Source organism: Pezoporus flaviventris, unplaced genomic scaffold (assembly GCF_033815535.1).
Source record: "Pezoporus flaviventris isolate CSIRO_AGI_PZ_B2104156 unplaced genomic scaffold, CSIRO_AGI_Pfla_v1 ptg000129l, whole genome shotgun sequence".
In the NCBI taxonomy this organism is placed as follows: domain Eukaryota; kingdom Metazoa; phylum Chordata; class Aves; order Psittaciformes; family Psittacidae; genus Pezoporus; species Pezoporus flaviventris.
The window spans coordinates 3,680,578-3,707,441 of record NW_026892677.1 but is presented as its reverse complement, the minus strand read 5'-3'; the positions used below and the strand labels follow the sequence as shown (position 1 = coordinate 3,707,441).

The window sequence follows — 26,864 nt, the reverse complement described above, 5'->3', positions numbered from 1 at the left end:
GGAGAGACTGGAAATTATCCAAATCAGGCCTAACAAGCAAGTCTTGCCTTAGAATGTGCAGGCTCTGTTTTTTGGAAGTAAGTATCATTTCAGAGAATCATAGAATCACAGAATTTGGGCTGGAAGACATGTTAAAGCTCATCCAGTTCCAACCCCTGCCACGGGCAGGGACACCTTCCACTAGAGCAGCTTGCTCCAAGCCCCTGTGTCCAACCTGGCCTTGAACACTGCCAGGGATGGGGCAGCCACAGCTTCTCTGGGCACCCTGTGCCAGCGCCTCAGCACCCTCACAGGGAAGAGCTTCTGCCTAAGAGCTCATCTCAGTCTCCCCTCTGGCAGGTTAAAGCCATTCCCCTTGGCCTGTCCCTACAGGCCTTTGTCCAAAGCCCCTCTCCAGGTTTCCTGCAGCCCCTTTAGGCACTGGAGCTGCTCTCAGGTCTCCCCTTCAGGAGCCTTCTCTTCTCCAGGCTGACCCAGCCCAGCTCTCTCAGCCTGGCTCCAGAGCAGAGCTGCTCCAGCCCTCACAGCATCTCCATGGCCTCCTCTGGACTTGCTTCAACAGGTCCATAAATACTTCTCAAGTCTATAATACTTCTGAGATTCTATTTCATCCTAAGAAATGGAACTCCTTGAGAAAGCAAAATGGCTGTTTTATTGTGTCCGGGCTGACTGATGAATCCACACACACAGTTTGACATGACTTCAGTTCACAGTAACATAATTAGGCTCAGATTAACTCTTACTCCTGGTACAGAGCATCTCACCTAATTGGGAATTCAGGTCATAGACTCAGAATTAAGCTAATAGAAATTTACAGCAAATGAGGATTTCTCTGTTAGTCTCTGAACCTCAGCACTGCACTGAATGACTTTCATGGGGATTATAATTAAGTTTATTATGATTTAGATCTGCTCTGAATTCCTCAGCAGTAGCAGTGGTGCTAAATAGGATTACTGTTTCCTCTTTCACAGATAAACAACTCAAGCATAAACCACATCCAAAACAGACACCTCTAACACCATTATTAACTATGATAAGTCAGTTTATTTTGCCTTTAATAAATCCTCCTCCTTTACAGGAATAGAAACCAAAACCTAATTTATAGGACTCTGTACTGGAGGTATAGGGAATGGTAATAGCTGACCTGCTTTTAGCTCCACATGGTGCAGCTTCACCCTAAGAATGGTCCTATTCCACTGAGTATCTACAATCATCATTTTAATATCAACATCTGAAAAGCAGACCAATGAACAAGTAAGCTTTACAACAGGAACCACCTTATTGTGTGTATGGTTTTCATCTATAAAAGAGCAGGATGGGTGTAGAACTGATTCTACAGACACATGAAAGCCTTACCTGGTGTGTAGGTGCTACCTGAGGTCATACACTGAACTTATCTCACTGAGCTCTGAGGCAAATCAGCCTCTCACACTGAGCTTTCAAGGAATAACCACATGAAGTATTTACACTGCACACATGAGAGAAGGGGAGTAACTGATACTTTAAGGGATGCTGGACAAATCCTAGATTTCTTCTACGTTTAGGTGCCAGCTTCTCACACCAGATGAGGACAGTGTTGCATATCCCTGAAGAACACCTCCTTGCAGGACAACGGGTCTGCAAACAAACCTTCTACAGCACTGAATTCACCTTCAAAGTCACACTGTGCTCATTCAGGTCCAGAGCAGTTGTGTAAGTGAAGGGCTTTCTGGATTCCAGTGGCAAGGTCCTGGGGAGTGGGGCTCTCTGCAGTGCAGCTCACAGGGATTCCTGCTGCTTCCATGGCTTCGGCTGTCGTTGGACCGATGGCAGCAAACTGGAATGATGGTATTTACAGTTACAACAGGAAGGTTAGGGATGGCATCAGCTCTGACTCACTGAGGTATGCATCCTCCCTCCCCTGCCACACTGTCACTGTATTTCATCTTACTAAAGCTTTTATCCATTTCAGGTTGAAGAATCTCAGTATTAAAAACCACCCATCAGTGGAGATGGGGTAAGTTAATTGGAGAAAATACTTCCAGGTGAAATTCCTTTTTCTTTCTTTTATAAAGGCTCTCAGCTATATAATAACATCTGTATTTGCTGTTACCTGGGATTTTTGCAGAGAAATAAGCACAAAGAGAGAAAATGAAGGTTTGTAAGAGGTGTAACAGCTTTTCTATCTCTCATTCGCAACCCCAGGCTTACTCCCTGTTGTATCTCACCAGTTTTGAAGAGACAATACCTTGATATGATTGATATAATCTCCTAAAAGCTTCTGAATGTGCTGGAGGCAAAATTTGACACCGGATGGACTGAAGAACACAATACTTGCTGGAATTCCCTGAGTAAAAGTAACCACAGGTTGGCATGGATTCCTCACTCTTCCCAGTACACTTTCTCACATACATCACTTCAGCTGTGTTTGTATGTTTGGGAAGTGTTATTATTGATGAGAAAACACAGTTAACTAAGCCAAGAGAAATGGTTTCCTGTGGTGCAGGCAGCAACCCCCCAGTTCCACCACAGAACACTGAGATTGGTGTGTGACTAAAATCAAGTACTTTGTCACACAAGTGCTTGGAGATAGATACACTGAAAGTGTTCTGGAGCTGTTCTTGTTCTGTTCAGCCAAAAACTCAGCAAGTTATTTCCCTGAATCATAGAACCCCAGACTGGTTTGTGTTGGAAGGGACCTTAAAGCTCATCCAGTTCCAACCCCTGCCACGGGCAGGGACACCTTCCACTAGAGCAGCTTGCTCCAAGCCCCTGTGTCCAACCTGGCCTTGAACGCTGCCAGGGATGGGGCAGCCACAGCTTCTCTGGGCACCCTGTGCCAACGCCTCAGCACCCTCACAGGGAAGAGCTTGTGCCTAAGAGCTCATCTCAGTCTCCCCTCTGGCAGGTTAAAGCCATTCCCACAAGGAATACTGCAAGGTATTATCAGTGTCCAATACCTGTTGTGAGAAATAACTGCTCAAAGACTCCTGCAGATGAGCATGCTGGGTTGTTTGATAAACAGTGAGGCTTTCCAGAGTTATACCTGCAATTAGGATACACAGCCATCATTAAACAGGGCTTCATTAATTTCTATCCTTTCAGTAAAATACTCCACATATAAATCAGATTTACGTGTATCATTTTAGGCTAAAAACATAGAGGAAAACAAATTCTGTGAAGGATTTGTAGGTATTTCTAGTTGCAAGATATCCCAAAGCATCTGTAAACCAAAGACCTCAAATTACACTGGATACCAGGCAAATCTGGCATCACTTCCATGCATGAGCTACCTTCCATCCCACAGATGAGAACACAAGTGAGGAACAAGGCAAATAACCATGTAGCTCAGTCCCAGAGCTGGGGGCAGCAATCCCACCTGTCAGTTTTCACTCCCATCCTCTAACTTCTAGCTAACATAACAGCAAATCCAAGTTTTACTCATCTAAATTGGGTTCACAAGCTTTAGATCCAGCTTTTCTCACAGCTGATGACTTAAAATGAGGCTCCAAGGGAAGTCCCACCTTTTTCTCTAAGTACTGTAGGAAGCACTTCTCTTTTCAGGGCTCCACAAGGAAAAAGGAGAGCTGAGGAACTGGATTTCTCTCCTGTAAACACACAAACCAGAACTTTAATTAACTTATATCTTTAATAAAATGTGATACATTTAATACATCTTAAAGGTATCATTGAACACTGCAGTACATGCCATGTGCTTCATCACCGACACAGCCCTAAGGTAACTTGCAGTGCATCCACAATTCAGAGGACAGAGGTATTTAGCATGTACAAGTATTCCATAACTATAATAAGAGATGCTTGTAATCAATTACAGGAAGGAAGAATGAACTCGGGACAGAATGTAAAAAGAGATTTTAAAATACAAAGATAAAACCTGAATACTTCAGCTTAAACCTCCTATAACTCATGTCAGTTAATTGCAATGTCAGTGTGGAAACACTAATCCTTTCTAACCTGTGTTTATGAAGCACAGAAGTCCTTAGTAGGCCTGAACAATACAAGCAGCATTGGCCCTTGTGGTATCCCCTAATCCATAACCCACACCAACGTTACACTGTAAGAGAACTAAAGTGTATTTGCCTTGAAAAGAGAGTAAATGCAGGTAGTTAAGGAATAAAACTCTTATTTTTCCCACTTAAGTTGAAGTGGGGACCAAAGCACAAGAGGTGAATAACAAAAGAAATATCATTACTTCAGATTTCATTTTATATCATTACTTCAGATTTAATTCTTGACACCAAATCCTAATGGTATAAACAATGTAGAGCTTTTCATTTACTTATAATTTTATGTATAAACAAATATAACATGTATAACAGGGAACATGATGTAATTTAATCTGTACTTCAGGGGTTGTTATAAACCATGTGATAAATGGAGAGCATATAAATAGGTCCAATCCGATAAATCATGGAGTGTGATTATAGGTAACAAGAAGAAGCAGTCCCCAGTGATTGAAGTTCACTGTTTGCTTATCAAAACTGAAGGGTGTTCAAAGGCAGGCATTTTCCAAGGATAATGGAAATGTTGCAGTGTTGTGTTAAACAGCTGCTGGTCTAGTGTGAGGCATCCCTACCCATGGCAGGGGGTTGGAACTGGATGAGCTTTAAGGTCCCTTCCAACCCAAACCATTGAACCCAAACCCAAATCATGATTCTACGATTCTCTATGCTGGGTATCAGAAATGCTGCTGGCTCTGGATTGAACCTCTGCTCTCACCATCAAGTGCTGTTCCCCATCCAGCTCCCTCTGTGACCGCCAGCTCCCAACTATGCAGGAACTTGCAGGCAAAGCAGGGAACAGTCTCAGGATCAAACACAGCCGTTAAGTATTGGATCTGTGAACCCAGCAGCTCCCATAGGAGGAGGAAGAGCCAGGCTGATCCTCAGAGGGACTCCAAATAACTAAGATGTTACAATGCAGTAACTGTGCTACCACAGGCTCACCAAGGTCAAGTTTTTCTGCTCCTGGTACTACATGGATTGTCTTCCTTAGACCTGATCTTAGGTTCTTTCCCATTCACATACAACAGGAAGATACAGGTATTTTTCTCATCTTCCTTCTCTAAAAAGCAACCAACTTTCATCTGCAAACTGGCAAACACTAATTCACTACCAGAAGCAGACTTTCTAGCACTAAAACATCAGCTAAAACCTTTCTTTGGTTTAAAGTATCTGTTGGATACTTTGGTTATTTTTCACTTAATGGCATTTTTGCATTGAAAATTAATTTTTTAGTATTTATTATTTAATCTTGTGTTGGCAACTATCACTTTTAGCCTGAAATATTCCATATAATTAAAATATCTTATTTGCACATGAGTTACAGAGCACCCACAAAAAACAATACTTGCCAGCTCCTATCACATTTTACTTCTATTTCTCTGCTACTATGCAGACCTTGCTAACCAGCAGGCTCTTTCATATGTCTGGATGTGGTTCTGAGCAACCTGGTATAACTGAAGATGGCCCTACTCATTGCAAGGGTTGGACTCGATGAGCTTTACAGGTCCCTTCCAATCCAAACTATTCCATGATTCTACATCAAACATTATGCCTAACAGCCAAAAGCAATGTGTCAGGGTTCTTGACATCACTTCCACTCCTGAAGCACCCAGCACCTTATTCAGCAGGTTCACAAAGTGTGGTCAGCAGCAGGGCTTTGAAAACAGCAGATACAATCATTCACCCAACATCCAGAATAACTGCAATTGTCTCTGTTGTTCTCTGACCAGGGTGAGCCAAAGGCATACTATTTACCTGACTGGCTCAATGATGGGGCTTTTCAAAGCCACAAGCTCTGTTCAATGAGTGGACACTGAATTAGCCTCTAGATGCTTCCCTTTTTAAATCAGGGGCAGAAAGTCCTTCAATGAAATATATACCGGAATATATATACCTGTATCAGACTGAAAGCTACCCTCTCATTTCATTCTGAGCTCCCCATGGAAAATGCATCCCAGGCCATATAAAGTACAAAGAAGCTCTGCCAACTATCAGGTTGCTGCAGAGACACTGAACCTTAAGTGTGATTTTCATCTTGTACAAAGCCTATTCGAGCAGCCAGTTTCAGAGGGCTTGGGGGCTATTCTGCTGACTTCTGTCGCTAACTGTTCCCCCCAGCAGATAGAGGTACACTTTGAAGGTGCTGAAAAATAGGTACCTCTGAAGCCATGTGTTAATTCTGAGGAAAGGAGCTCCCCTGATTGACTTTCAGCTATGGCATAGCAAAAAATCCCCAGCATCAACTGGTTTAAAGCAAGGACAGTCAGGTCAGCCTGAAGTTCCCAGAGAACCAGCACACCTGTTGTCATGATCATTTAAATCTTATGAATAAGCAGCAATCTCCAGTCATTGCAGCTCTGATCTTTCAGTACAAGAATACTCTGCCTACCGGGTCATACAGTATTAGTAACCATTTACAGAGTATAAGATTTCATGTAAATTAGTACTTTGTATAGGTATTTAAAAGTATTTTTATCACCTTTTAGAGATGTCACCCCCATTCCCAGAAGCTGAATTCACAGGACCTACACACAAGATATATACATATATATATGTAGTATGTACTTCTCTGTTTCAGTGTGTGCTCAATGGTACTTACAGGAAGTTCTGAACCAATGGGAGGTACATAAGCTTCATTTAAGCAGATCTGAGAAACTTACTTGAGCAAATATATTCAGCTAATTTCTCAGCATTTCCAGACGTTTCTCCCTGTGGAGTAAGGCCGATTTCTTCCACTAGAACCAGAAGCAGCAAAGAAAACTATTGAAATCAATGAGAGCAATTCACATTTACAGTCACAGAAACACAGAGACACAACTTGATCCTAACACACAAATACTTCTTTGAAAAGCAAAAAAAAAAAAATAGTAGTGATATGCTATGAAAAATGTGATTTTTGCTCTAGGAAGACATACATGAAAAAGTAGAAATGAGGAATTCTGGGGATAACTAAGCTGTTTGGGAGACTTTTTAAACTCTTGTCCTTGAAACAGTGAAACAGAAAGCACTGTCTGGCTATGCATGGGCTGCAGTTCCTGGCATGGTTTGGTTGTAGCTTCCCACTGAGCAATATCACTGTCCTCTCTAATGAAGGCTGAAATCCAATTGGAAAATCTGCTCTTATTTAAGCACATCCGTGGGGATAAGATGAATCCCTTAGAAATTAACTAGTCTGGGACTTGTCTGATTCAAGATGCATGTTAGGTGTCACTAGTTAGTGATCTAGTGCTGCTACCAACCTGCCTGAAGAAACACACCAGGACATTTCCATATTTCTTGTTGTAGAAGCAGAAAAACATCCAGATTTTCCCAGTTTTTCCATGGTATTCCCTGTGTAGTTCAGTGGAAGCTAAAGCTACAATGCAATTTTACAGCAAGAAAGGGTTTCATGAAGTACAATCTATGTTGCATGTTTGCTATGCACCAAAAAGGTGTATTGCACCAGATGAAAATCAGTGTTGAGATAAACAAGGCAGCTGGACCACTGAAGTGAATGGGAAATAAGAGTGGTGTCTTCTGCCTGGCAAAGAACTCAAAGAACACTTGAGGGTAAGAAGGGCCAGTGCACTTAACCTTATACAGTCATAATTCTCATCATCCAATTTCATTTCCAAAGTGAATGAGAAAAAAAGCACACATAAATTAAGTACAAAGGGGGTTTTGCCATTTTTTTGACCAAATCTTTAAAGTTGTTACCACCACATCACAATAAAGCCAGTGGGAAACCAGAAGGTGGGTCCTTAGCTGAAGTAAGCATGTAGAGTTCTGATCTGTACACAATTACCTGTCATCAAAATTACCCCTTTATAATATCATAGAATGGTTCAAGTTGAAAAGGACCTCCAGTTCCAACCCCCTGCCATGGGCAGGGATACCTTCAACTAGACCATGTTGCCCAAGGCTCTGTCCAGCCTGGCCTTGAACACTGCCAGGGACGGAGCATTCACCACTTCTCTGGGCACCCTGTGCCAGCGCCTCAGCACCGTCACTGGAAGAACTTCTTTAACCTGAACCTCCCCTGTTTCAGTTTGATCCCATTCCCTCATGTCCTATCACTGTATTTTTTCTTAGCACCCCCGAACAGCAGCTAATACTCACAAAATCATACTTACAAGAGAGATTTATCTAAGACTTCTATTCCTAAATCCCAACTTACCTAAAGAAGCTGTTGCTTTTCCTACCACATACACTGGTTTGGTATCCCACTTTTGTTTAAGGGATTTTGACCAGGCTGAAAAACATTAAATTACATTAAATTTAAGCATGTAGCAACAAAATATGAATGTTAAATGAGTATCTGGACTTCAGTTAAATCTACAAATACAGCTAAATAAGAACAACTAATACTCCACTACATTCCAGCAAATCTGGATGCACTACATGAATTTTTAATGTGCTTTTTCAATGTAAACAGTCTATAACATGTTTTTAAAAGCTTCATTTGAGTAAACTGTTCTTAGCTGCTTTTGTTAAGCAGCATTTTTAATGTACACTTGCCCTATGGTGGATGACGTGCAACTTGCAACGTTCATTTATATTTTGGCATTAAGAACTCAACAAAACTCACAGGAAAAAAGGCACGTAGTACAAAGGGAGATTTAGGCATACAAACTGGTGGTTTGCCATTGAAGGTTGAGGCAAAACAACCAATATAATATTCTATGCCAACAAATAAAAGGGTAAGAATCTACATCCATGCACTACAGTTCTCGATAAGCTCTTTCCTACAGAAGACAAAAGAGAAACCGGTTATGTTTTGAACATACATCAAAACCAAGTTATCAACTCAGAAATCAAATGTACCCAAGACCAAAACAAAATTACTAGGAAATGGTTTTCCTCCTTCAGGCAGTAAGTTAGGGTTCCAGCTACCTGATCCCTAGGCCTGACATCCTAATGGGTCAGAAACAGATACACTAAGCTGTCGTGGTTTAAACCCAGTCAGGTAACTTGTTCACTCACTCCCAGTGAGTGGTGCCGAGCTGACAACAATCGAGGTCCGTGTCTGTCTCCCCCCCCTCCCCGCACCGGGGCTCTCCCCTTCCCCTCTCCCGGAGGAACGGGGAGGAGGATCGAGAGAGTGCAACTCCTACGGGTTGAGACAAGAACAGTCCAGCAACAAATCACCACCGCTACTATCAGCTAAAACAATGATAAGGGAAAATAACAAGGGAAGAGAATACGATACCACCGGCCAAGAAAGCGAGTTCCACCCGGAAGCCCATGTCCTTCCGGGTAACTCCCAGTTACCCCCCACCCCGGCCATGACGTGCTGTGGTATGGAATACCTCCCCGGCTAGCCCGGGTCAGGCGCCCCGTCTCTGCTTCCTCACAGCCTCCCCTCCTCCCTGGCAGAGCATGAGCCTCACAGAGTCCTTGGTCAGGGTAAACATCACTTAGCAACACCCGAAAACATCGGCTTCACCAACACTGTTCTCAAGCTAGAAGTCAAAACACAGCACTGCACCAGTTAACACAAAGGAAAAAACATGACTGCTACTGCTGAACCCAGGACATAAGCCTTTTACTATCTTGCTCTAAAACAGTGCAGCACAGGACATTGTGTTCCTTTCCAGTGTTCTTGCAGGAAAAAACAAACTACAACAGTAAAATAAGCAATTAGAGGAAACTATTCGATAGAAAGAAAAATCGAAGGATTTATTCAAAGTAACTTTGAAAGGAACCCAAATAGGAACTAAAGCCTAATTTTACTGATTAAAATAGGTATTTCAGCAGCTCCTAAAAGTCCTAATCAAGATTAGGGATGAACTCTAGATATATCTGACCAAAAATCCTGCTGCTGAAAATGCTAAAGCAAGCTAACAGTCTCAGTGTATTTACTGCTTACGTGTGAGCATAACCTTACTGCATATGCCTACAGCCCAAATACGGAGCAGATGAAGTAAGAAAACAATTTAAGTGTACATAGAAACTCAAGGCCAGAAGTTATCACTTAGCATAAGAATTTAGAAGAGTTTACAAGGATTTGATAGATCACTGGTACGGTAATTTCTATTTAGCACTCTGCAGGATTCTTACAACCAATCTGTTGGCTTTTATGTTTCAATGTATCTTCACTGCTTTTTTAGCTGATACTTTATTCACTTGAGAAATGTTATATTCAAGACAGAAATGTCTGTTTCTGTAAGACTTCATGTGAATTATATAGGCATAGAAGGAGCACTGAACATGTTCTTCTCTTTCAGGGAGGAAAGTAGTCAGCAAGAAAAACTAGGGACTGCAGCAAGGTATTCCTTATACATGAGACAAGCACAACTGGAAAAGCTCACAGTAATGAGTGGTTTGTACCAAAAGCTCTTTCCTTTCATTTTTAACAGCAGCACAAGGGCAGAAAACCCAACCCTTAAAAGCTGAATTGAGCATGAGGTCTTTATGATGCCGAAAGAACTGTGAAACAGCTTTTTAATATAGGTATACTGTGACACCTACTTGTGGGTGAAATAAAATTACAAACTTCAGAAAGTACTGAAACAGAAAGACCAAGGAATACAGACATGTGCTTACCTTCATTTTTACTCTTCTCTTTTAAACATATCTTGATGGCCTCTAATGCTCTTGGACTAGTAAAAATTAGGCCTCCATAGCATTCTGGATGAGAAAGCTACTTAAAAACAGTAAATTTAAGAAATAAATGAGTAAATAAATTTAAAAAATCTAGTTGATCAATTTTTTATAATCTTGTGAAGAACAGAACAGCTTCAATAAATGCCTGAAATGGGCAAATATGACAGTACTTTTCATCAGGGACTGTAGTGACAGGACAAGGGGTGATGGGTTTAAAGCGAAACAGGGGAAGTTCAGGTTAGAGATAAGGAAGAAGTTCTTTACTGTGAGGGTGCTGAGGCACTGGCACAGGGTGCCCAGGGAAGTGTAAATGCTCCATTGCTGGCAGTGTTCAAGGCCAGACTGGACGGGGCTTGGGCTGGTTTGTGTTGGAAGGGACCTTAAAGCTCAACCAGTTCCAACCCCTGCCACAGGCATGGACACCTTCCATTAGAGTAGGCTGCTCCAGCCCCTCACCATCCTCATTTTAAAATGAAACACATACACTGAAGAACCAACAGAAAGAGAACACCCACTATGCAATTTTATTGCATGTAACTAGGAGGTGCAGGGCACAATTTCAGCACAATGTAAGGGCAAACCTCAGGTAACCTTTAGTTGTCACTAGCGTCTTCTAATCTTTTATTCTGACAAACTGCCCCAAAGCCTGTGGTGATCCATGGTCCATGAAGCTAAACATGAATTCTATCTGGCCAGCATAATTCTTTAACAAGTATGAGCAGCATATTTGATGTTGTCTACAATAATGTCTTGTGTTGTATACAATATTATGGTTTTTACAACTGTGTTTGTAGAAGCACAAAAAGAGCTACCACAAAGGGCACTACCAGATCAAAATAAGACACAGTATCTTGGTAACCATGACCAAACCCTGTAGAAAATAAGACAAATGAAACAATTTGAAACTTACCTTTTCAAATAAGCTTTCAAGAGATAGGAATTCAAATGACAAAACTGGTATCAAAGTGGCTTCAAATCTGTATAATCCTAATGCCTATCAAAAGAAGGTTTACAGCTTTTAAAATAGATTTCAAACAGTAGTTTTTTTTTTCTTTTTCAAAGAACTGATTAAGCACAAATATACCTTTTTACTAAAATAAGATACAAAGGCACCTTATTTGCTTTTACTAGTGACTCGAGGTTGGTTTTGCTAGTTATTCAGTACTGCAACAGAATACTATACAAACAGCTGTGGACCTGAGGCCTCCTACTGAATAGTTACAGCACAGAGTTACGTACTACATATGTAAGTCTGAAGTCCCTAAGTGCCAAATGATCACTCAGTCCTGCAAATATTCCTGTACCTCCCTGAAATGCTTTTAAGTCTTCCAAGTAAGACTTACTCCCATGACTAAAGGCAATAGCACAAAGAAACACAGCAACAGGTAACCTCTTTTTCACATTACATTCCCAGTAAGATTACTAACATTGTGTATTCTTAATTCTATCCATATGAACATAACCAATATTAATTCATTAGATTGGTTTAATATCAGTGCTTTGCTGAGAACTTTAAAACTGAATTCATTGTGCATGCCCTATAACTAAGATATCTTTTCAGTAACAGCAAATTTTATAGCATACTTTTTTCCTTGGCATGATTGAAACATACATTTTGATTATTTAAACATACATTTTGATTATTTAAACATACATTTTGATTATTTTTCCTATGAAATATCATTTCAGGCACAAACTCCTCATTTCGATTAAGCATGTTTTCCATTTGAAACAGTTAAATCCATCCATCTTGCTGAACGCATGATAACAGTGAAGTGACACATTTACTTTTCCTAAAGTCTACTCACTTGAATATAGGGATCTGGTCCCGACTCTTTGTCTTTGGGATCCTTCAGCAACAGAACCTTCATTGTTTACCAAATAATTGCAGCAGAACTCTGAAATACAATAATGGAAATTATCTAAATTAGATCTAGAGGACTTTCTACTGAACAATGACTTTAATAGCTCAGCTCCTAAGAAACTGGGCTGCTAACAGCTGCACTGCTCTCTTCACAATGAGTCAGCAGTTAACGTACATTCTCTGGGCAGGAATATCCACCCAGATAAGACCAACAAATAACATGCTGCCTTTAGATAATATTGCTTAAGGGAGAAACTGTAATGAAAGTCATCAAGGAGAATACATTGTAAAAGAATTAATAACCCCTACAATGCAGCCATGAGCAGCAACCTAATAAGCTCCTATCTGTAAAAACTTACTCTGTTCAGTCATTTCATGCTAGTTTTCACCTTATGCTCATCATAATAAGTACGCAAGGGGTTATGTATCAAGGGATTTCACTTGATGCATTTGGCTCTCCCCCTTTTCAAAGGGGAAAACACACGCAGGGCAGTGTTTAAAAACCGCAAATGTACATTTGTATATGTACACCCATTTATACATCGGAGTATCATATATACAGTATTCATATGCCTTCTCTTACATAACTACAGGAAATAAGCCTGAAAAATACATACTCTGCCATTACATGGAAAATGATTGTTCTCAGTTCCTTAAAAGCTGCCTTTGGTGCTGAAATCAAAGCCTGTAAGGACACATAAGCAAATAAACCAAGCATCAAAGCAAACAACTGCAATAATACAAACAGAAACCCACCAACTGCCCATTTACCTGAATTATCTTGTTACTTTCCTATAGACTCCCTTCCTCAGCTGGACAGGGGAAAGACTCGTGGCGTGGGATAATGACAGGGAGAGATCACTCACCAATAAACCAGCATGGGCAAAACAGACTCGGCTTGGGCTGCAATGTCCAAGAGAAGACAGATCTGACCCAGGGAATCCATTAAGTTTGCGCATTCCCAAATAATAGGTATTTTAATCTGCAAGTATTCTGTGGCTGCTTTTGGTTTTACTGCTGAAAAAAATCACTTATTACAAGCCATAAACCTCCCAGACTGTTCTGTCCTTTCCACATACAAGGTTCACACAAATTTGGTGACAGATGTGACCAAATCAAAACGGGTAGAATAAACCCATTTCCAATGGTCCTCAGACCCACCACTTTCTCAGCAAGTGTGCCCCACCACTGCAGACACATCACTGGGGATCGAGCCAAAGTGACACCAGGCAGTGAGAAGGCTGACAACATCCCTAACAGGGACAAAGCACATCTTCAAACCAAAACCATGCCCATATGCACTCAAACAGCGAAGAAGTTAAAGCTCAAATATGGACTGACAGGCTGAGAGAGCTGGGCTGGGTCAGCCTGGAGAAGAGAAGGCTCCTGAAGGGGAGACCTGAGAGCAGCTCCAGTGCCTGAAGGGGCTGCAGGAAAGCTGGAGAGGGGCTTGGGACAAGGGATGTAGGTACAGGCCAAGGGGAATGGGTTTAATGTACCGAGGACAGATGCTCCAGCCAGGCAGGGAGCTGCAACACTTGACGCACACCTACACCAGGTTAGGGTTAGGAGAGGGGCGACACGGGACCCCCCTTCCCCCGCGCCCCAAACACCCTTCGCAAGCCTCAGACCCGTTCCCAGCTCCCCACGGCCTTTCCCTGCGGACGTACCCCACCTCCCGCCGGCAGAGCTGTGCCGGAGACTGCCCCCACCCCGCGCTGCTCCGGCCCGGCCCGGCCCGGCCCCACCAGGGCCCTGAGGGCCGCACAGCGCCGGCAGCCGGGCCTCCCCGCGCCTGCCTCCGCCGCGGCCTTCCGGGCACCGAGCGCCTGCGCGCCGCGGTGACATGGCCACGCCGGCCAAGCGGCGGGCCCAGCCGCAGCCCCCAGCCGAGGAGAGCGGCTCCGAGTCCGAGTCTGAGCCGGAGTCGAGCGAGTCGGGCTCGGAGGAGGAAGAAGAGGAGGAGGCGATCGATGAGGTGAGCGGGGGGGGGGAGCAGGGCCCTCCCCTCACGGCTGCCCCTCAGCCGGCCGCTGAAGAGAACAAACAAGCGGCTGTGGTGGCGGAGGTGCCGGCGAAGGGGGGGGGTTCCCCTTTGTAAACCCCGTTCGAGGCGGTCGTGGGTCGGGGCCCAGCGTGGGGCCGTGGGTTCCTGTGCTTAAGCCTAGGCTGGGCCCTTCCGAGTGTTCCGCAGAGGGTTTGCTCCGGTTTCCTTTGTGTGGAAGGGGAAGGGGAGGAAGGAAAGAGAAAAATAAGGGGAAGGAGAATAAAAAGCATCAGAATTCACGGAAATAGGATTTTAACGTCTTTTTTTCTGAGCTCTCTTTCGGACATGCGGGAAAATGCATTACTTAGCTGTGGAGCATGACACTGAGGGAGGAGTCTCTTTTTTTCTACGAGGAGATGCGCGCTGACTGTAAATTCTTATTAAGATGTTCGGGTGGTAAAGCAATCTCTGATTTTTCACAAGGCTCAAAAAGAGTCAATGGAGAAGCTGTGGCTGCCCCATCCCTGGCAGTGTTCAAGGCCAGGTTGGGCACAGGGGCTTGGAGCAAGCTGCTCTAGTGGAAGGTGTCCCTGCCCGTGGCAGGGGTTGGAGCTGGATGAGCTTTAAGGTCCCTTCCAACACAAACCAGTCTGGGATTCAGTGATTCTATGGTAGCATTATCGATTGTTTTAACTGAGTACATTCCAACTTCAGTGTTTTGCTAACTTGTTTTCCCTAGGGTTTCACTTTGAGTCCATGGGCTTCCCTTTTCTTAGCTGAAGCCTTAGCTTTTGTTAGTAGATCAACAAAGCAAGCCCTGCCTTTGTAAAAAACTATCTCGTGATAAAAAGTGAGAGGTAATCGTGTTAATCAGTCAAACTACCCTGATGGAAAAGAACATTTACTGTGGGCTATAAACGTGCCGCTTTAAACGGGTACTAACTTGTTTATGAAGATGCTGACTACCACTGCTGGTACTGTGTGTACTGTTCGGTGTTTATAAACACGTAAACGATGTTGCATTAGTGTGTAAATACTGTGAAATTAAAGCTAATGGCAATAATAATATCCCCCCCGCCCCTTTTTTTTCCTTTAAGTGCACAGTGTTCCTGTGTAAGGTAGGTAGGACAGTGGTTTTCATTGTGTTTGCGGACAGGGTTTCTTGAGTCTTCAGTCATGGGGTTTGAGGGGGGTTCTGAGTGTCCTGCACTGGTATGCACGACTGTGTTTTGTTTGCAATTGTTTGTATGCTGGAGAAATTCGCAGTATAATGCTTATTTTAACTTAGTGGTCCAATGTTTGAGGATGCTGTAGTACTATTACATGTTTCAGTTTGGAAGTCTTGATAGAATCATAGAATGGTTTGGGTTGGAAGGGACCTTAAAGCTCCTCCAGTTCCAACAGCTGCCACGGGCAGGGACACCTTCCACTAGAGCAGCTTGCTCCAAGCCCCTGTGTCCAACCTGGCCTTGAACACTGCCAGGGATGGGGCAGCCACAGCTTCTCTGGGCACCCTGTGCCGGCGCCTCAGCACCCTCACAGGGAAGATATCTGAAGGTATATTGGGTTTTCCTAGATTCTTGTGTAAGGCATTAAGGTGTGCATTGCTAATATTCACAGAATCACAGAATACCAGCTTGGAAGAGAACTCAGGGATCATGTAGTCCAACGTTTCTCAGCAAAGCGTGGCCTAGACTACATGGCTCCAAACTGTATTAATGTACTGGACATTTGTAGCTGTAGAAACTCAGAGATTTGTAAAGTCATATAGTTAAAGGCCGTTTGTTTCTCCTTAATTCTCAGCCTTTTTATTTTTGCCATATTAGCCTTTCCCTGCACCACTTCCCACGTCATGTGGAAAAAGGAAAATCTCTTCTTTTATGCAGATGTTCTCATCATTAAAGGGGACATGTGGTTCTGTTGCCAATCTGACAGCAGTATGATTGCGAGGCAGGGCTTGGTTGTTGAGATAGATCTTTGCTCACTGCTGTGTTGTACGTAGCCGAGTGTTGTTGCATGTTACTGTTTGCTTTGCAGGCTCTTGCTTTGGATGCAACAGAAGGGAAGAAAATAAGCACACAGCAGCAAGACTGAACAAACCAAAATATATGATGGGTCTTTATTTGCCTGTTTTGTTTTTTAATAGATGAAAGATGGAGGGTTTGTAAACTCTGTCATACCAAGCTATTATTTGGGGTAGTGGAAAAAGCCACGAAGCAAGACCAGTATTAGCAAATCTATTGCTCCCATGGTTTATATCGATTTTATGGCTATGATTTGCACAGTATTCAGAACCACTGTAAGCTGTGTTTCGTTCAGAATTTACTGGCTTAATCATTCAGTGGGATCCTTGGATTTTAAAGTACTTGGAAAGTTCCTGGGTGCTAGGACTGAATGCTGCGTATGCCAAAGATATAAGCTGTTTTCTTGCATTTATAAATCATGTGCTCTCAGTTACTTCTATAGAGTGTTCTTGCTTTGCTAGACCATGGAAGAATATCCAAACATCTCCCCTGATTTTTATTACTCCCTCCCAGGTGGCTATATACTTGTTTTCTACATTATAAACAGGGCTTTAAAGCTGTTCTCCCAGTGGACAATAAAGACCGTGGCCACGATATGGGGTTGAAGAGAGTTATGAGTCTGAACTGGTGGTAAAAGTAAGGTTCAGTTGTCTAGATTGGTCAGAAAGTGGAATACTAACTGCCAGCTCTAAGGCAAAATTTGGATCATCTTGAGCAGTGGTTCTCAGAAGACCAGGTAGGCAGAGCCACCTTGGCAGGCAGTACTGTTAGTACAGAACACCAGTATAAATGTTTTGTAGGCACAGCATTTGTTCTGGAAGGAGAAGCAGGAGTTCACATTCTGATTTTGCTGTGCTTGGGTCTCATCATGCAGCTACTGAGCAGACTTCCATTAGGATTTGAGGAAACAGCAGAAGCATCATTTTGGATGCAGTTGCCTAAATACGTGCAGCAATTTTCATCTTTAGCCAAGGCATTACACTCCGATCCCGCAGTTTGAAGAGTTTAACTGCCTGGATCAAGCCTCTACAGTAAGTCTTAAGTGGCTACAGTCAGCATAATTGTGTGAACCACATTGCAGGAACTGAGTGTTAAAGGCTCGTTCACAACACAGTTTGTAAGTTAGTTTAAGAAGTTACTTTCACGGATGCTCTCTAAAGATTACAGAAGAAATGGTAATCCCCAGCTGGTGCTGAGATTACTCAAAGATGGAAGTAAGTTCTATTTCTGATGTTGACTAATACTTCTTTTCAGGTTTGTTATAGTTTAGCTTTGTTTTGATATAACTTCTTGCCAAGTATGTTTGATATTCTGTTATTTTACCTCTTCACAGGAAGTGAATATTGAATTTGAGGCACATTCCATATCAGACAATGACTATAATGGGATAAGAAAGTTACTACAACAGGTACTTTGACTTCTTGTTAGCTTGGTTGATATAGCCATTGATAAATAATATCTAAAGAGTTATGCAAAGCTACCGGTTCACATAATCTGTTTTGTGTCATAGTTTTACTGTACTTCAGCTGATGAAGATTGAATTACAGCCATAGTCAACACGTGTCTCCTATACCACAGTTACAAGAAATTTACCCAATGAGCTGTAGGGCTGTTATTCCATAGTGTGTATAATCTTTCCATCTTCACTGTGTTGCTTGCTGCTCAGAAAACCTTGTTCAGTGTTAATCAGCTTCTTGGAGATCTTCCTGTAGATGACAGCCCTTAAAAAGAGACAAACAAGTAATGTGTCTGCTTCATGTGGCAGCTTCCAGTCTTCTTTTGACTGTTTCTGTTGCTCAGCCAGCATTCAGATCATAGCAAATTCAAAGGATAGCAGGTATGCAAAATGCTAGTGTATGGAGGGTTGAGGAGCTTCAAGAAGCTGATTTTTAGTCTTTACAGTATTGTATTGAAGTATTATATCACTAAATGGAAATTAAAAGTGGAATGGAATATTTCTACTTAGAGAAATTGCTGACTTGAATTTCTAGAGTGGTCCATGATGTATCATAGTACCTAAAACTTGTTAATACTTGTTTCCTGTTTTCCAGTTGTTTCTAAAAGCCCCTGTTAACACTGCTGAATTAACTGATATATTAATACAACAGAATCATATTGGAAGTATTATCAAGGTAAGAAAGAGTTTGTAAATGGAGTACTATACTTGTTATGTTGAAATGACACAACAAACATTCAGAAGGGGACTCTGGATCTGTACCTTGTATGCTTGCTTTCTTTTTAGCTTTGAGAGGAATTCTCCTCTAGGAGCTGAAATTTTCCATGCCTACTTTCAACCAAACAAGGAATTTGATTTATTATTTTGGCTGGTTTCTTTTTTACATGTGGAAGCCTTTTCACTTTTTCCTCTGAATTTTGGTGTAGTAGAATAATAATGCTGACAATGTTATGGAGAAGTTTGTGGCCATCTCCATAAGAAATAGGACCTTGTGATTTCAGGATGTATAGAGATATAGACAAGAAATATCCTGCATGCCATTTCCTTTTGCGCAGAATTCTCTGGATATAGGAAAGGATTCCAAAATGAGTCCTGGTCAGGTTCTGCTAAGGCAGTGGAGCACTCTGCAGGGCTCCTGAGTTATTCCTGTCTAAGGAAGCTGTTCAGTACTGTACAGGGCTCAAGATGTGAAGGCCACGTTGCTTTCAAACCCAGACAGACAACCCCTGTGGCACAGTGGTGCTGTTGTACTGTGTTGCTTGGTGTCATTGCTGTACATTCCCTTTTTGTCCTGTGCCAGTGGTTTTTCCACCCACATTCATTACACTTTTCCACCCACTTCCATTACAACTGTATGACCCCCAGTTCTTTCCCCAGCTTTTTCACAGCAGAGTTTTGTGGAGCTTTTTGTTTCACTGTCAAAGCCCTGTTGCTCTGTGGGTTTTATGACTTTGCAGGTTTAATTCCCTATGTTAGAAACTGAAGGAAATTGGTTTTGCTTAAGATATTGCCGTGCTTTGTACCAAGTTGCCTCTTGTTAAATGTGAGCTATCAAATTTTAGTGCCTTTCCAAAAATCCTGCTGTGGAAGATACATGAACTGGCTGTCTATAGAGCTGGCTCTAAGTACACAGGCTCAATGACTGTAACCAGAATGTGTAGGTTGTGTGTTTGTAGAGATTATGTGGATGGTTCTCATCTGCTGAGCATCTTTTGGAAAGAAAGCCATTTTTTGCTGCAGAGTAGAAATAGCAACAACTCATATTGACATTCTGTTTCTATTATTAAACAGCAAGCAGAAGTCCAAGAAGACAGTGATGATGATGAAGATGATGATGAAGTCTTTGGTTTCATTAGCTGCTTAAACTTAACAGAAAGGAAGGTATGTTATGGTTAGTTATTCCTCATTGACATCTAGACAGTAATGAGACTGTGTCTTGCTTTTCTGCCTTGTATAACAAGCCTAGGCAGCTGGATCAGGATTTTGATTTCCACCATGGAGGACTGTGGTCATAAAAGTTGCACATCACATAGCTTGCTTTCATTGCTCAAGGTCAAACATAAGGCCAGGAGTGGAATAGAGAGTTAAAACTAGGTCTTACCCTAGGCCCAGCGTAACTAAGCTGTCAGCCTCTTGTGTTTCTTCACTGTCATCTTTTGCAGCTTGAATTTTGCTGGTGAGTATACTGGTGTTGCAACTCCTCACTGCTCTCCCGTCAGTTGAGAACCTTTGTGTGCCCTCAGCTTCAGGGTTGGTAAATAATTCCAGAGAACTTGTACAGAGTGCTTAAAGAAATCACCAGTAGGTCTGTAGAGTATTCCCTGGAAGTTCACATTCAAGTTTCTTTGTGTTAATAGTTGTTGTATAATGTAAGGAAAATATACCTTTTAGTATATAAAGATACATGTGTCTTTCTTTCAGGATACACAGTGTGTTGAACAAATCAAAGAGCTGGTTCTAAGTCGGTGTGAGAAGAGCTGTGAACAGCATGTAGTTGAACAACTGAATAAGCTCCTGAATGATAGTACTAAGCCTGTGGGTCTTATACTGAGTGAAAGATTCATTAATGTACCACCACAGATTGCTCTACCCATGCACCAGCAGCTTCAGTAAGTTTGGGGTTGTTTTGACATGATTTCTTCATATTTTTTCAGCAATCTATGTATGTAGAACTATGTTAAGATAGGTGATAGTATAGCTATAAATAATGCACGAACACAAGTATTTTCATCTCATGTAAGGTCTTTAGTTAATTTCTTAAAATTATTTATATCTTTAGGCTTTTCAAACTCTTTAAGACACAGGAAATCGTTGAAAAATGTGTGCTGTTCTGCTGCAGAAATAGCTGTGTGTATGTTGTAGTTTGTCTTGCAGATTGTTTTCCCATTGATCTAGGAAAACTTAAAACTGAGAATTTCTTATAGCATACTGATAATGAGACCTTTAAGGAATTAACACACTGATAGTGAAAGAAAACGTGTAGATAGGGTTGGTCAGGAAGGTTTTTAGAGAAATAAATTAGGTGCTTGAAGCTTAGCTTTGAGGTTTACCGCTAGTACAACGCTTGTCACAACTCAAATTCAGATCTCAGCCTCTGTCTTACAGGGGTTGGAGTGTTGCAGTGGTGACATGTTTAACACAAGGGTGGGCAAGAGTATTTTCTGGCTCTTCAGTTGCAGTTCCTCATGAAGTGACAGTGTGATGTACCTTCTGATGCACTGTAAGGTTTGGTTACACTCCTGTTGAGGGTATGAATTGTGTATGTAGATGTATTTTTAAATAGTATGTGTAAACATTTATTTGTCTTTAGGAAGGAGTTGAGTGAGGCACAGAGAACAAACAAACCATGTGGAAAGTGCCACTACTATCTCCTTATCGGCAAGACCTTTACAGAAGCCACAAAGAGCAATTCTAAGAAGAAGGGAGGGAGACATCAGCAGAAGGAGGAATTAATGTTTGCAAATGCAGAGGAAGAATTCTTTTATGAGGTAACGTGATTCTTTTAATTTAAAATGGTTATTTGCTTTTTACGTGTCAGCAAAAAAGGTGTTTCCCTTTATAATTCAGGGAAGGATTTTTAAAGGTATGTTCATATATTGTTTCAATTAGATCCATCTTTTTTTAGAGCAGTGTTGAGAGATGGGCAGGCAACTTACTTTTCTGTATTGAGCCCAGCACCTTTGTATTTAGAGAATGAGGGAGAGGTATGACATCCATAAGTCCAAATGATTAAATTGATCCTCTATATTGGCATGAATTTACTAATATGTTACTTGTATCAGGTCACAATGAACCTGACTATGGGATGGTGTGGCACAGGCAGTGTTCCTACATGATAGAGTCTCCAGTGCCATGAGGATAATGGAAAATTTCAGAGAATGCCTGGAATAAGCAGGGATTTCAGGGGAGAGATCAGGTTTTACTGTGGTTTGAGGCCAGTGTCTTGGCCTTGAAGAATTAAGAAACTTCATCTCTCTTTACACATATAGCAGTGCTGAGGAGATTGAATTGAATGTAGTAACAGTCAGACTTGTTGAAACACTGTGAATGGAATATCCACATTTTTAGAATGAACAAATGGTAATAAACCTGGATATTGAATTTAGCAGCATGTCTCAGGCTTTTTGAGTTTACAGAAGTCTGAAATCCCTTTTATGGGGGGAGCTGCCGTTGTCTTCTTTAATCTGAATAATAAAAATTCGAAAGACATGTTAAACTGCTGTGTCAGCTGAACAGAGAAGACTGGGTTTGTGAATTGCAGGAAATGCAGGTTAGCTGAGTATCTGTCAGTGGGATTCAAGCTAATGTGGTTTACAACACAAGTGTTTGAGAGTGGCAGCTCAAACAACAGGTAGTAGCTTGCCAGGGTTCTCTAACTTAATCATGTGTCACAGCTTCAAGCGCTTAGAAGAGCAAAGATTGGAAAAAATACAGGGGATTTCTGTTGTTAGAGTCTCCATCAGCATCTGCACTGCATGGTAATACTTAAATACACAGATCTCTTTTGCTTGCCCCTGCATAGTTAGTCCTGTGTCAGAAAAAAAGCAGCTGTTGAGGCTTTTTTTTTTTGGTAATGCAGTTAAACACATTTCTCTTGAGATCTTTTCCTAAGCAACTGAATAGATGCAAAGCTCTGCATTTGTGTTCTTATCACTATCATAGAATGGTTTGGATCAGAAAGGACCTTAAGATCATCCAGTTCCAACCCCCTGCCATGGGCAGGGACACCTCACACTAAACCATATCACCCAAGGCTTCGTCCAGCCTGGCTTTAAACACCACCAGGGATGGAGCATTCACAACTTCCCTGGGCAACCCATTCCAGTGCCTCACCACCCTAACAGTAAAGAACTTCTTCCTTATATCCAATCTAAACTTCCCCTGTTTCAGTTTTAACCCGTTACCCCTTGTCCTATCACTACAGTCCCTAATGAAGAGTCCCTCCCCAGCATCCTTGTAGTTCCCATCAGATACTGGAAGGCTGCTATGGGGTCTCCACGCAGCCTTCTCTTCTCCAGGCTGAACAGCCCCAACTTTCTTTGCTGTGGAAAGATGATTTATCTGTTCTCTTTTGGATACCAGTTACCTTCAGAAAATGTTCAGAATACAAACTGCTGAATCTCTGAAGAAGCAGCTGTCACCTTCCTTTCCTGTCTCTATCCTACTCAGGACAAATATATTAATAAAAAGTACTAAAATACTGAGATGAAAATATTACTTCCTATTTCCTAAGGCAACGTGTCTACACAATTCTACTGGTCCCAAGTCAGATCAGGAGAGGGGAAGATGCAGGAAATGAAATCAAAAATGTACCTTGAAATGCACAGAGTTTTTCATTGTTCTTGATTCTGGAACTAAAAATATTATTCTACAATATTGCTGCTTTGTCAAGAGACTTGTTTCTCATTTCTGGCAGTGCCTACAGGATAAAGTACTTGCACATGCATCATGCTTAATGGCAAAGCTTCCTCTGTGTGATCATTCACGGCATTCTCTGGTGGAGGCTATGATATGGCTGTAATTTTATTTCTTGGGAAGAAGAAAAATGGAAGTGGATGAATTCCTTGTTAGCTATAGGGAATACTGATGTAGCCTCTATGCAGTAACAAGTTCTGGGTTTGCTTTCTGTTTTCCTGCCCCAGCATCTTTATCAACTGGACTTGAACTCTGTAAACATGTTATTGAAGAACTAAAAGGGGAGAAGCCTGTGATGCCCGTTTGTCCTTATGGCTTATGTTCCTGGAGGCCTGTTTTGTATTTATCTGTTTTGTTATTTTGATGGTATTTTAAAGACTTTTATCTAAACTGCAGTAATTTTCAGCTCAAATGGGTAGACACAAACTGAACATGCTTTTCTTTTTAACAGCCTTTCTAGTGTTTTTAACAAATTCATTTTGAATGTTATGGAGGATAGTAGATTAATTTGCTCTCTGGACTTTATAATGTTTATGTGTTATATTAGTGTTGGTGTGTATATCCTCCCTGATCATGCATAATGTTAATTAGATTGCAATAAAATAGTATTAAGTGCAGTCAGGCAGACACTTGGAGCCATATAAACCAGAGAGAAGCCTTTTTGCACTTGTCAGTTCCCTGTGCTTTATTCTGTTCTTGAAAACATTATTGAGGGAGCAGAAGAAAAGCTCTGCTATAACCAGACTGGAATTGATTAAAGGTTTAGGGCCTCCATTGCTCAAATTGTTTGTTGTTGAGCAAAGCCACTCCATTAACGTGATGGGTTTTCCAAAATCAAATTTACAACCTTGAGATACTGTTGGGAAATAGCAAACCTAAAAGGAGACTGGAGCTTAACTTACCCCGCAAGGGAAGAGGTTAGATAAGTTCTTCTAATTAGGAATTCAGCTCATGCTTCTTAATCTGACTTGTGTGAGAACTACAAACATTTGTTAGATAAGTTTTTCTTCTCCATCAGGCGTTTTGCCTGGGAAAGCTAATAAAAAAGGACTGTTAGATCTGTATGCAGTATGTATCACTGGAAAGAAATAATGCACATTATGGACACCTACCTATTTGAAGCATCGTCATTTATAATATGTCTTTTGGTGGCTCCAGCCGTCTACAGGCTTTACAAGAGCTTTCGAAATTCCACTCAGGATTCATGTCAGTGCCCATTCCCTTAATGCTTCATTTCTAGTGGCAGTGTGAAAGAGGGGATTACTGTACCACATATTCTTACAGATCACATTAATTTTAGGAGCAGTTTTAGAGTAGGCCATGAAAATAGCAGAGCCTGTTCGGTGCTACAGACCTTCTCTGTTACCCACACCAAGCTATCATCTTTAGGGAAGGCTCTACTCCATGTTCACTCTCTCCCTGTTCCTTTTATCTGGCTTTTGGCTGATCTCCTAAGGCTCAAAATTACCCAGCTACTGATTTGTTTGTGTTCTGGGTCTGAAGGTCTGTTTAAAGGCCTGATATTCCTGTTACTGGTCAAGGATACCTGCTAGTTGGCACAAAAGCTTCTAAGGGTCAGCATTTCTTAATGTGATAATAGGGAATAAGATGTTATATTAAAACCACCTAAAAGTAGGCAGAGTAAGCATAATAAAGGGGCTTTCTCTCTGCCCCTTAGGTCTTTTTTCTGATACCAAACTATAATAATAGCAATCATTTTAGAGTTTAGTATGAATGATATAAATCCTGTGGAAAGCAAATAGTTTGAAACACTTAACAGTGGATTCTCTTGAAGGTTTTTTTGGTGGACCTTCTGAAAGGGAGGAAAATAACTTCTTAATAAGTGTGTGCATCAATAGGGTCATTGTTTTTACTTTGATGATGTATTATCTTCATTCCAGTGACAAAATTGGATCCTAACGCATCTCTTTCTGTTGTTTAGAAAGCCCTTCTGAAGTTCAACTACTCTGTGCAAGAGGAAAGCGACACTTGTTTGGGTGGCAGATGGTCCTTTGATGATGTACCAATGAAACCCTTGCGTACTGTTATGATAGTTCCAGCTGATGGAATTCATGCCATTATGGATAAACTGAAAGACTATCTCTCAGTCTGAGATTTCCTATAAACACTGGGTTTTATAAAGCAGCCATGCAGAACTATGACTTTAGGGTTTTCAGAAGGCTGCTGTGGTATTAATGTTTTTTTGCTGCTCAAATGCTTCCTCTGTACATTTAGAAGACAAGGAGATGGTACAAATAAAAATATCTATGAAATTAATATTTTTAAATATTCTGTTTTATGGTATATTGGTATCACCATTAAACAGTCAATAAAAAAAGTGTAACAAGAAAATGTCAAGATCTGCTCAATATGTTTTTAACCAAAACTAAATTGTATATTTTTGTTATGAAATAACACATACATAAGGAAGAAAAAGCTTTTTTCTGTATGTTTCTTCTGTTAAATACATTTATTTCAAAAGTTTGAAATGATTTCTTGGGTTAAGATGGAGATGGATATTTCATGTACTGCTTTTATTTGTATTTGTCTGATGTATGATGGTTCGGTCTAAATTCACTGAATAGTACATCTTTGTTCAGTGGGAGTGGGAAATTGTTCATTTTCTTTGTCATCATTAGTTTTCTGTTCCTCCTTCATGGCTGAAGCAGGTGACAAATGATTGATCACCTCCTGCAGAATATCCTTGCTTTCACTGGGAGGAAGGTTGCTAAAGTAGTACTGAGGAACCAGCTCCACGAACCTGGTGAGGAAATAAGACAAAACATTGTGAATATCTTTTAATTGAATTGGAAATGTTTGAATAGCTATTTCCAGGCTTGTACAAAAGACAGCAGCAGCATGGTGCTGGTGCTTCAACTCAAACACAGAATCTGCAAGATGTAGTAATAGTGTGTGGTTTTGGGAGACTGGCAATGTACTCAGTCCATACTTCAGGTGACGTTCATTCAGGTCTCAATGCTGCAGATTGAATTAAATAGTAACTTTTCTGCATTTGAACATATTTGTGGTTCAATAAAATGATGAAAAAGGCTTTCTTAGAGGCATTGGAAATAGAAAAGATAGGACAGTGAAATGTATATTCTTGATGTAAAGAGATTTTTGCAGAAGGAAGACTAGTCTTCTCTTGAATCCATAAACAGTTGATATGGAATGATTTAGGTGGCTGGGTACATAAGATATGTCAGGAGAAAGATTTGCTGGAAAATCGGTTTTCAGGGAACAGAGATTTCCAGTAAGATTAATCTATGAGTACACAGCTCTGTTAACTCTTCCTTAATGTTTTTTTTTGCCTTATATTTTACCTTCTAAGAAACTTTTGCCACTTGTCAGGTGTTTATTCAGTGGATGCATTGATTACAGTTGCAATGGCAGTACCTGAACAGATCAGCACGTTAGGAAATACAAAAGGCTGGCTTACATGATGTTTTGGTTTGCATGAAAAGAATAGCGATGGGGTGAGATCACAGTTCTTCCCTTTTTTAACAGATGTGAGCTCTAATGCAGTGAG

At 41.3% G+C, this 26,864-nt stretch overlaps 3 protein-coding genes and 1 long non-coding RNA gene across 8 annotated transcripts in view; 2 read left to right on the top strand and 2 right to left on the bottom strand.

Annotated features, from left to right (window-relative positions):
* LOC133282577 (uncharacterized) overlaps positions 1-26,864 on the top strand; it is a 380,577-nt gene that overhangs the window by 105,047 nt on the left and 248,666 nt on the right. The window lies entirely within an intron of this gene.
* Positions 630-14,058, bottom strand: UROS (uroporphyrinogen III synthase). Of its 2 annotated transcripts, XM_061478590.1 has the most exons (11): positions 13,953-14,058; positions 13,071-13,138; positions 12,398-12,487; positions 11,500-11,583; positions 10,530-10,626; positions 8,161-8,235; positions 6,665-6,739; positions 3,504-3,587; positions 2,940-3,025; positions 2,228-2,326; positions 630-1,816 (listed from the first exon to the last, which is right to left on the bottom strand). In XM_061478590.1, the coding sequence occupies exons 3-11, from the start codon at positions 12,458-12,460 to the stop codon at positions 1,670-1,672; spliced, it is 810 nt and encodes a 269-aa protein (XP_061334574.1). In that variant the 5' UTR covers positions 12,461-12,487; positions 13,071-13,138; positions 13,953-14,058; the 3' UTR covers positions 630-1,669. The 2 variants fall into 2 exon arrangements, with proteins under 2 accessions (XP_061334574.1, XP_061334575.1); XM_061478591.1 differs by lacking the exon at positions 6,665-6,739.
* On the top strand, positions 14,254-26,778 carry BCCIP (BRCA2 and CDKN1A interacting protein). Of its 2 annotated transcripts, none has more exons than XM_061478588.1 (7): positions 14,254-14,431; positions 17,798-17,872; positions 18,516-18,596; positions 19,712-19,801; positions 20,342-20,529; positions 21,231-21,408; positions 25,278-26,778. In XM_061478588.1, the coding sequence occupies exons 1-7, from the start codon at positions 14,300-14,302 to the stop codon at positions 25,446-25,448; spliced, it is 915 nt and encodes a 304-aa protein (XP_061334572.1). In that variant the 5' UTR covers positions 14,254-14,299; the 3' UTR covers positions 25,449-26,778. The 2 variants fall into 2 exon arrangements, with proteins under 2 accessions (XP_061334572.1, XP_061334573.1); XM_061478589.1 differs by lacking the exon at positions 14,254-14,431 and adding an exon at positions 15,911-15,997.
* Positions 25,794-26,864, bottom strand: part of DHX32 (DEAH-box helicase 32 (putative)) — a 28,851-nt gene continuing 27,780 nt past the window's right edge. For all 3 annotated transcript variants that reach the window (XM_061478576.1, XM_061478575.1, XM_061478577.1), the window contains one exon: positions 25,794-26,096. In XM_061478576.1, coding sequence (XP_061334560.1) covers positions 25,910-26,096 — 187 coding nt within the window. In that variant the 3' untranslated portion in view covers positions 25,794-25,909. The remainder of the gene's footprint in view (positions 26,097-26,864) is intronic.

Excerpts from the sequence above, each read along its gene's own strand:
- UROS (XM_061478590.1), bottom strand. The coding sequence starts at position 12,460 with ATGAAGGTTCTGTTGCTGAAGGATCCCAAAGACAAAGAGTCGGGACCA. Across the intron at positions 3,588-6,664 it reads AGCTGAATATATTTGCTCAA|GAGAGAAATCCAGTTCCTCA; the intron begins GTAAGTTTCTCA and ends GTGTGTTTACAG. Across the intron at positions 1,817-2,227 it reads ATTATATCAATCATATCAAG|TTTGCTGCCATCGGTCCAAC; the intron begins GTATTGTCTCTT and ends CCATCATTCCAG.
- BCCIP (XM_061478588.1), top strand. The coding sequence starts at position 14,300 with ATGGCCACGCCGGCCAAGCGGCGGGCCCAGCCGCAGCCCCCAGCCGAG. Across the intron at positions 19,802-20,341 it reads TAAACTTAACAGAAAGGAAG|GATACACAGTGTGTTGAACA; the intron begins GTATGTTATGGT and ends TCTTTCTTTCAG. Across the intron at positions 20,530-21,230 it reads CCCATGCACCAGCAGCTTCA|GAAGGAGTTGAGTGAGGCAC; the intron begins GTAAGTTTGGGG and ends ATTTGTCTTTAG.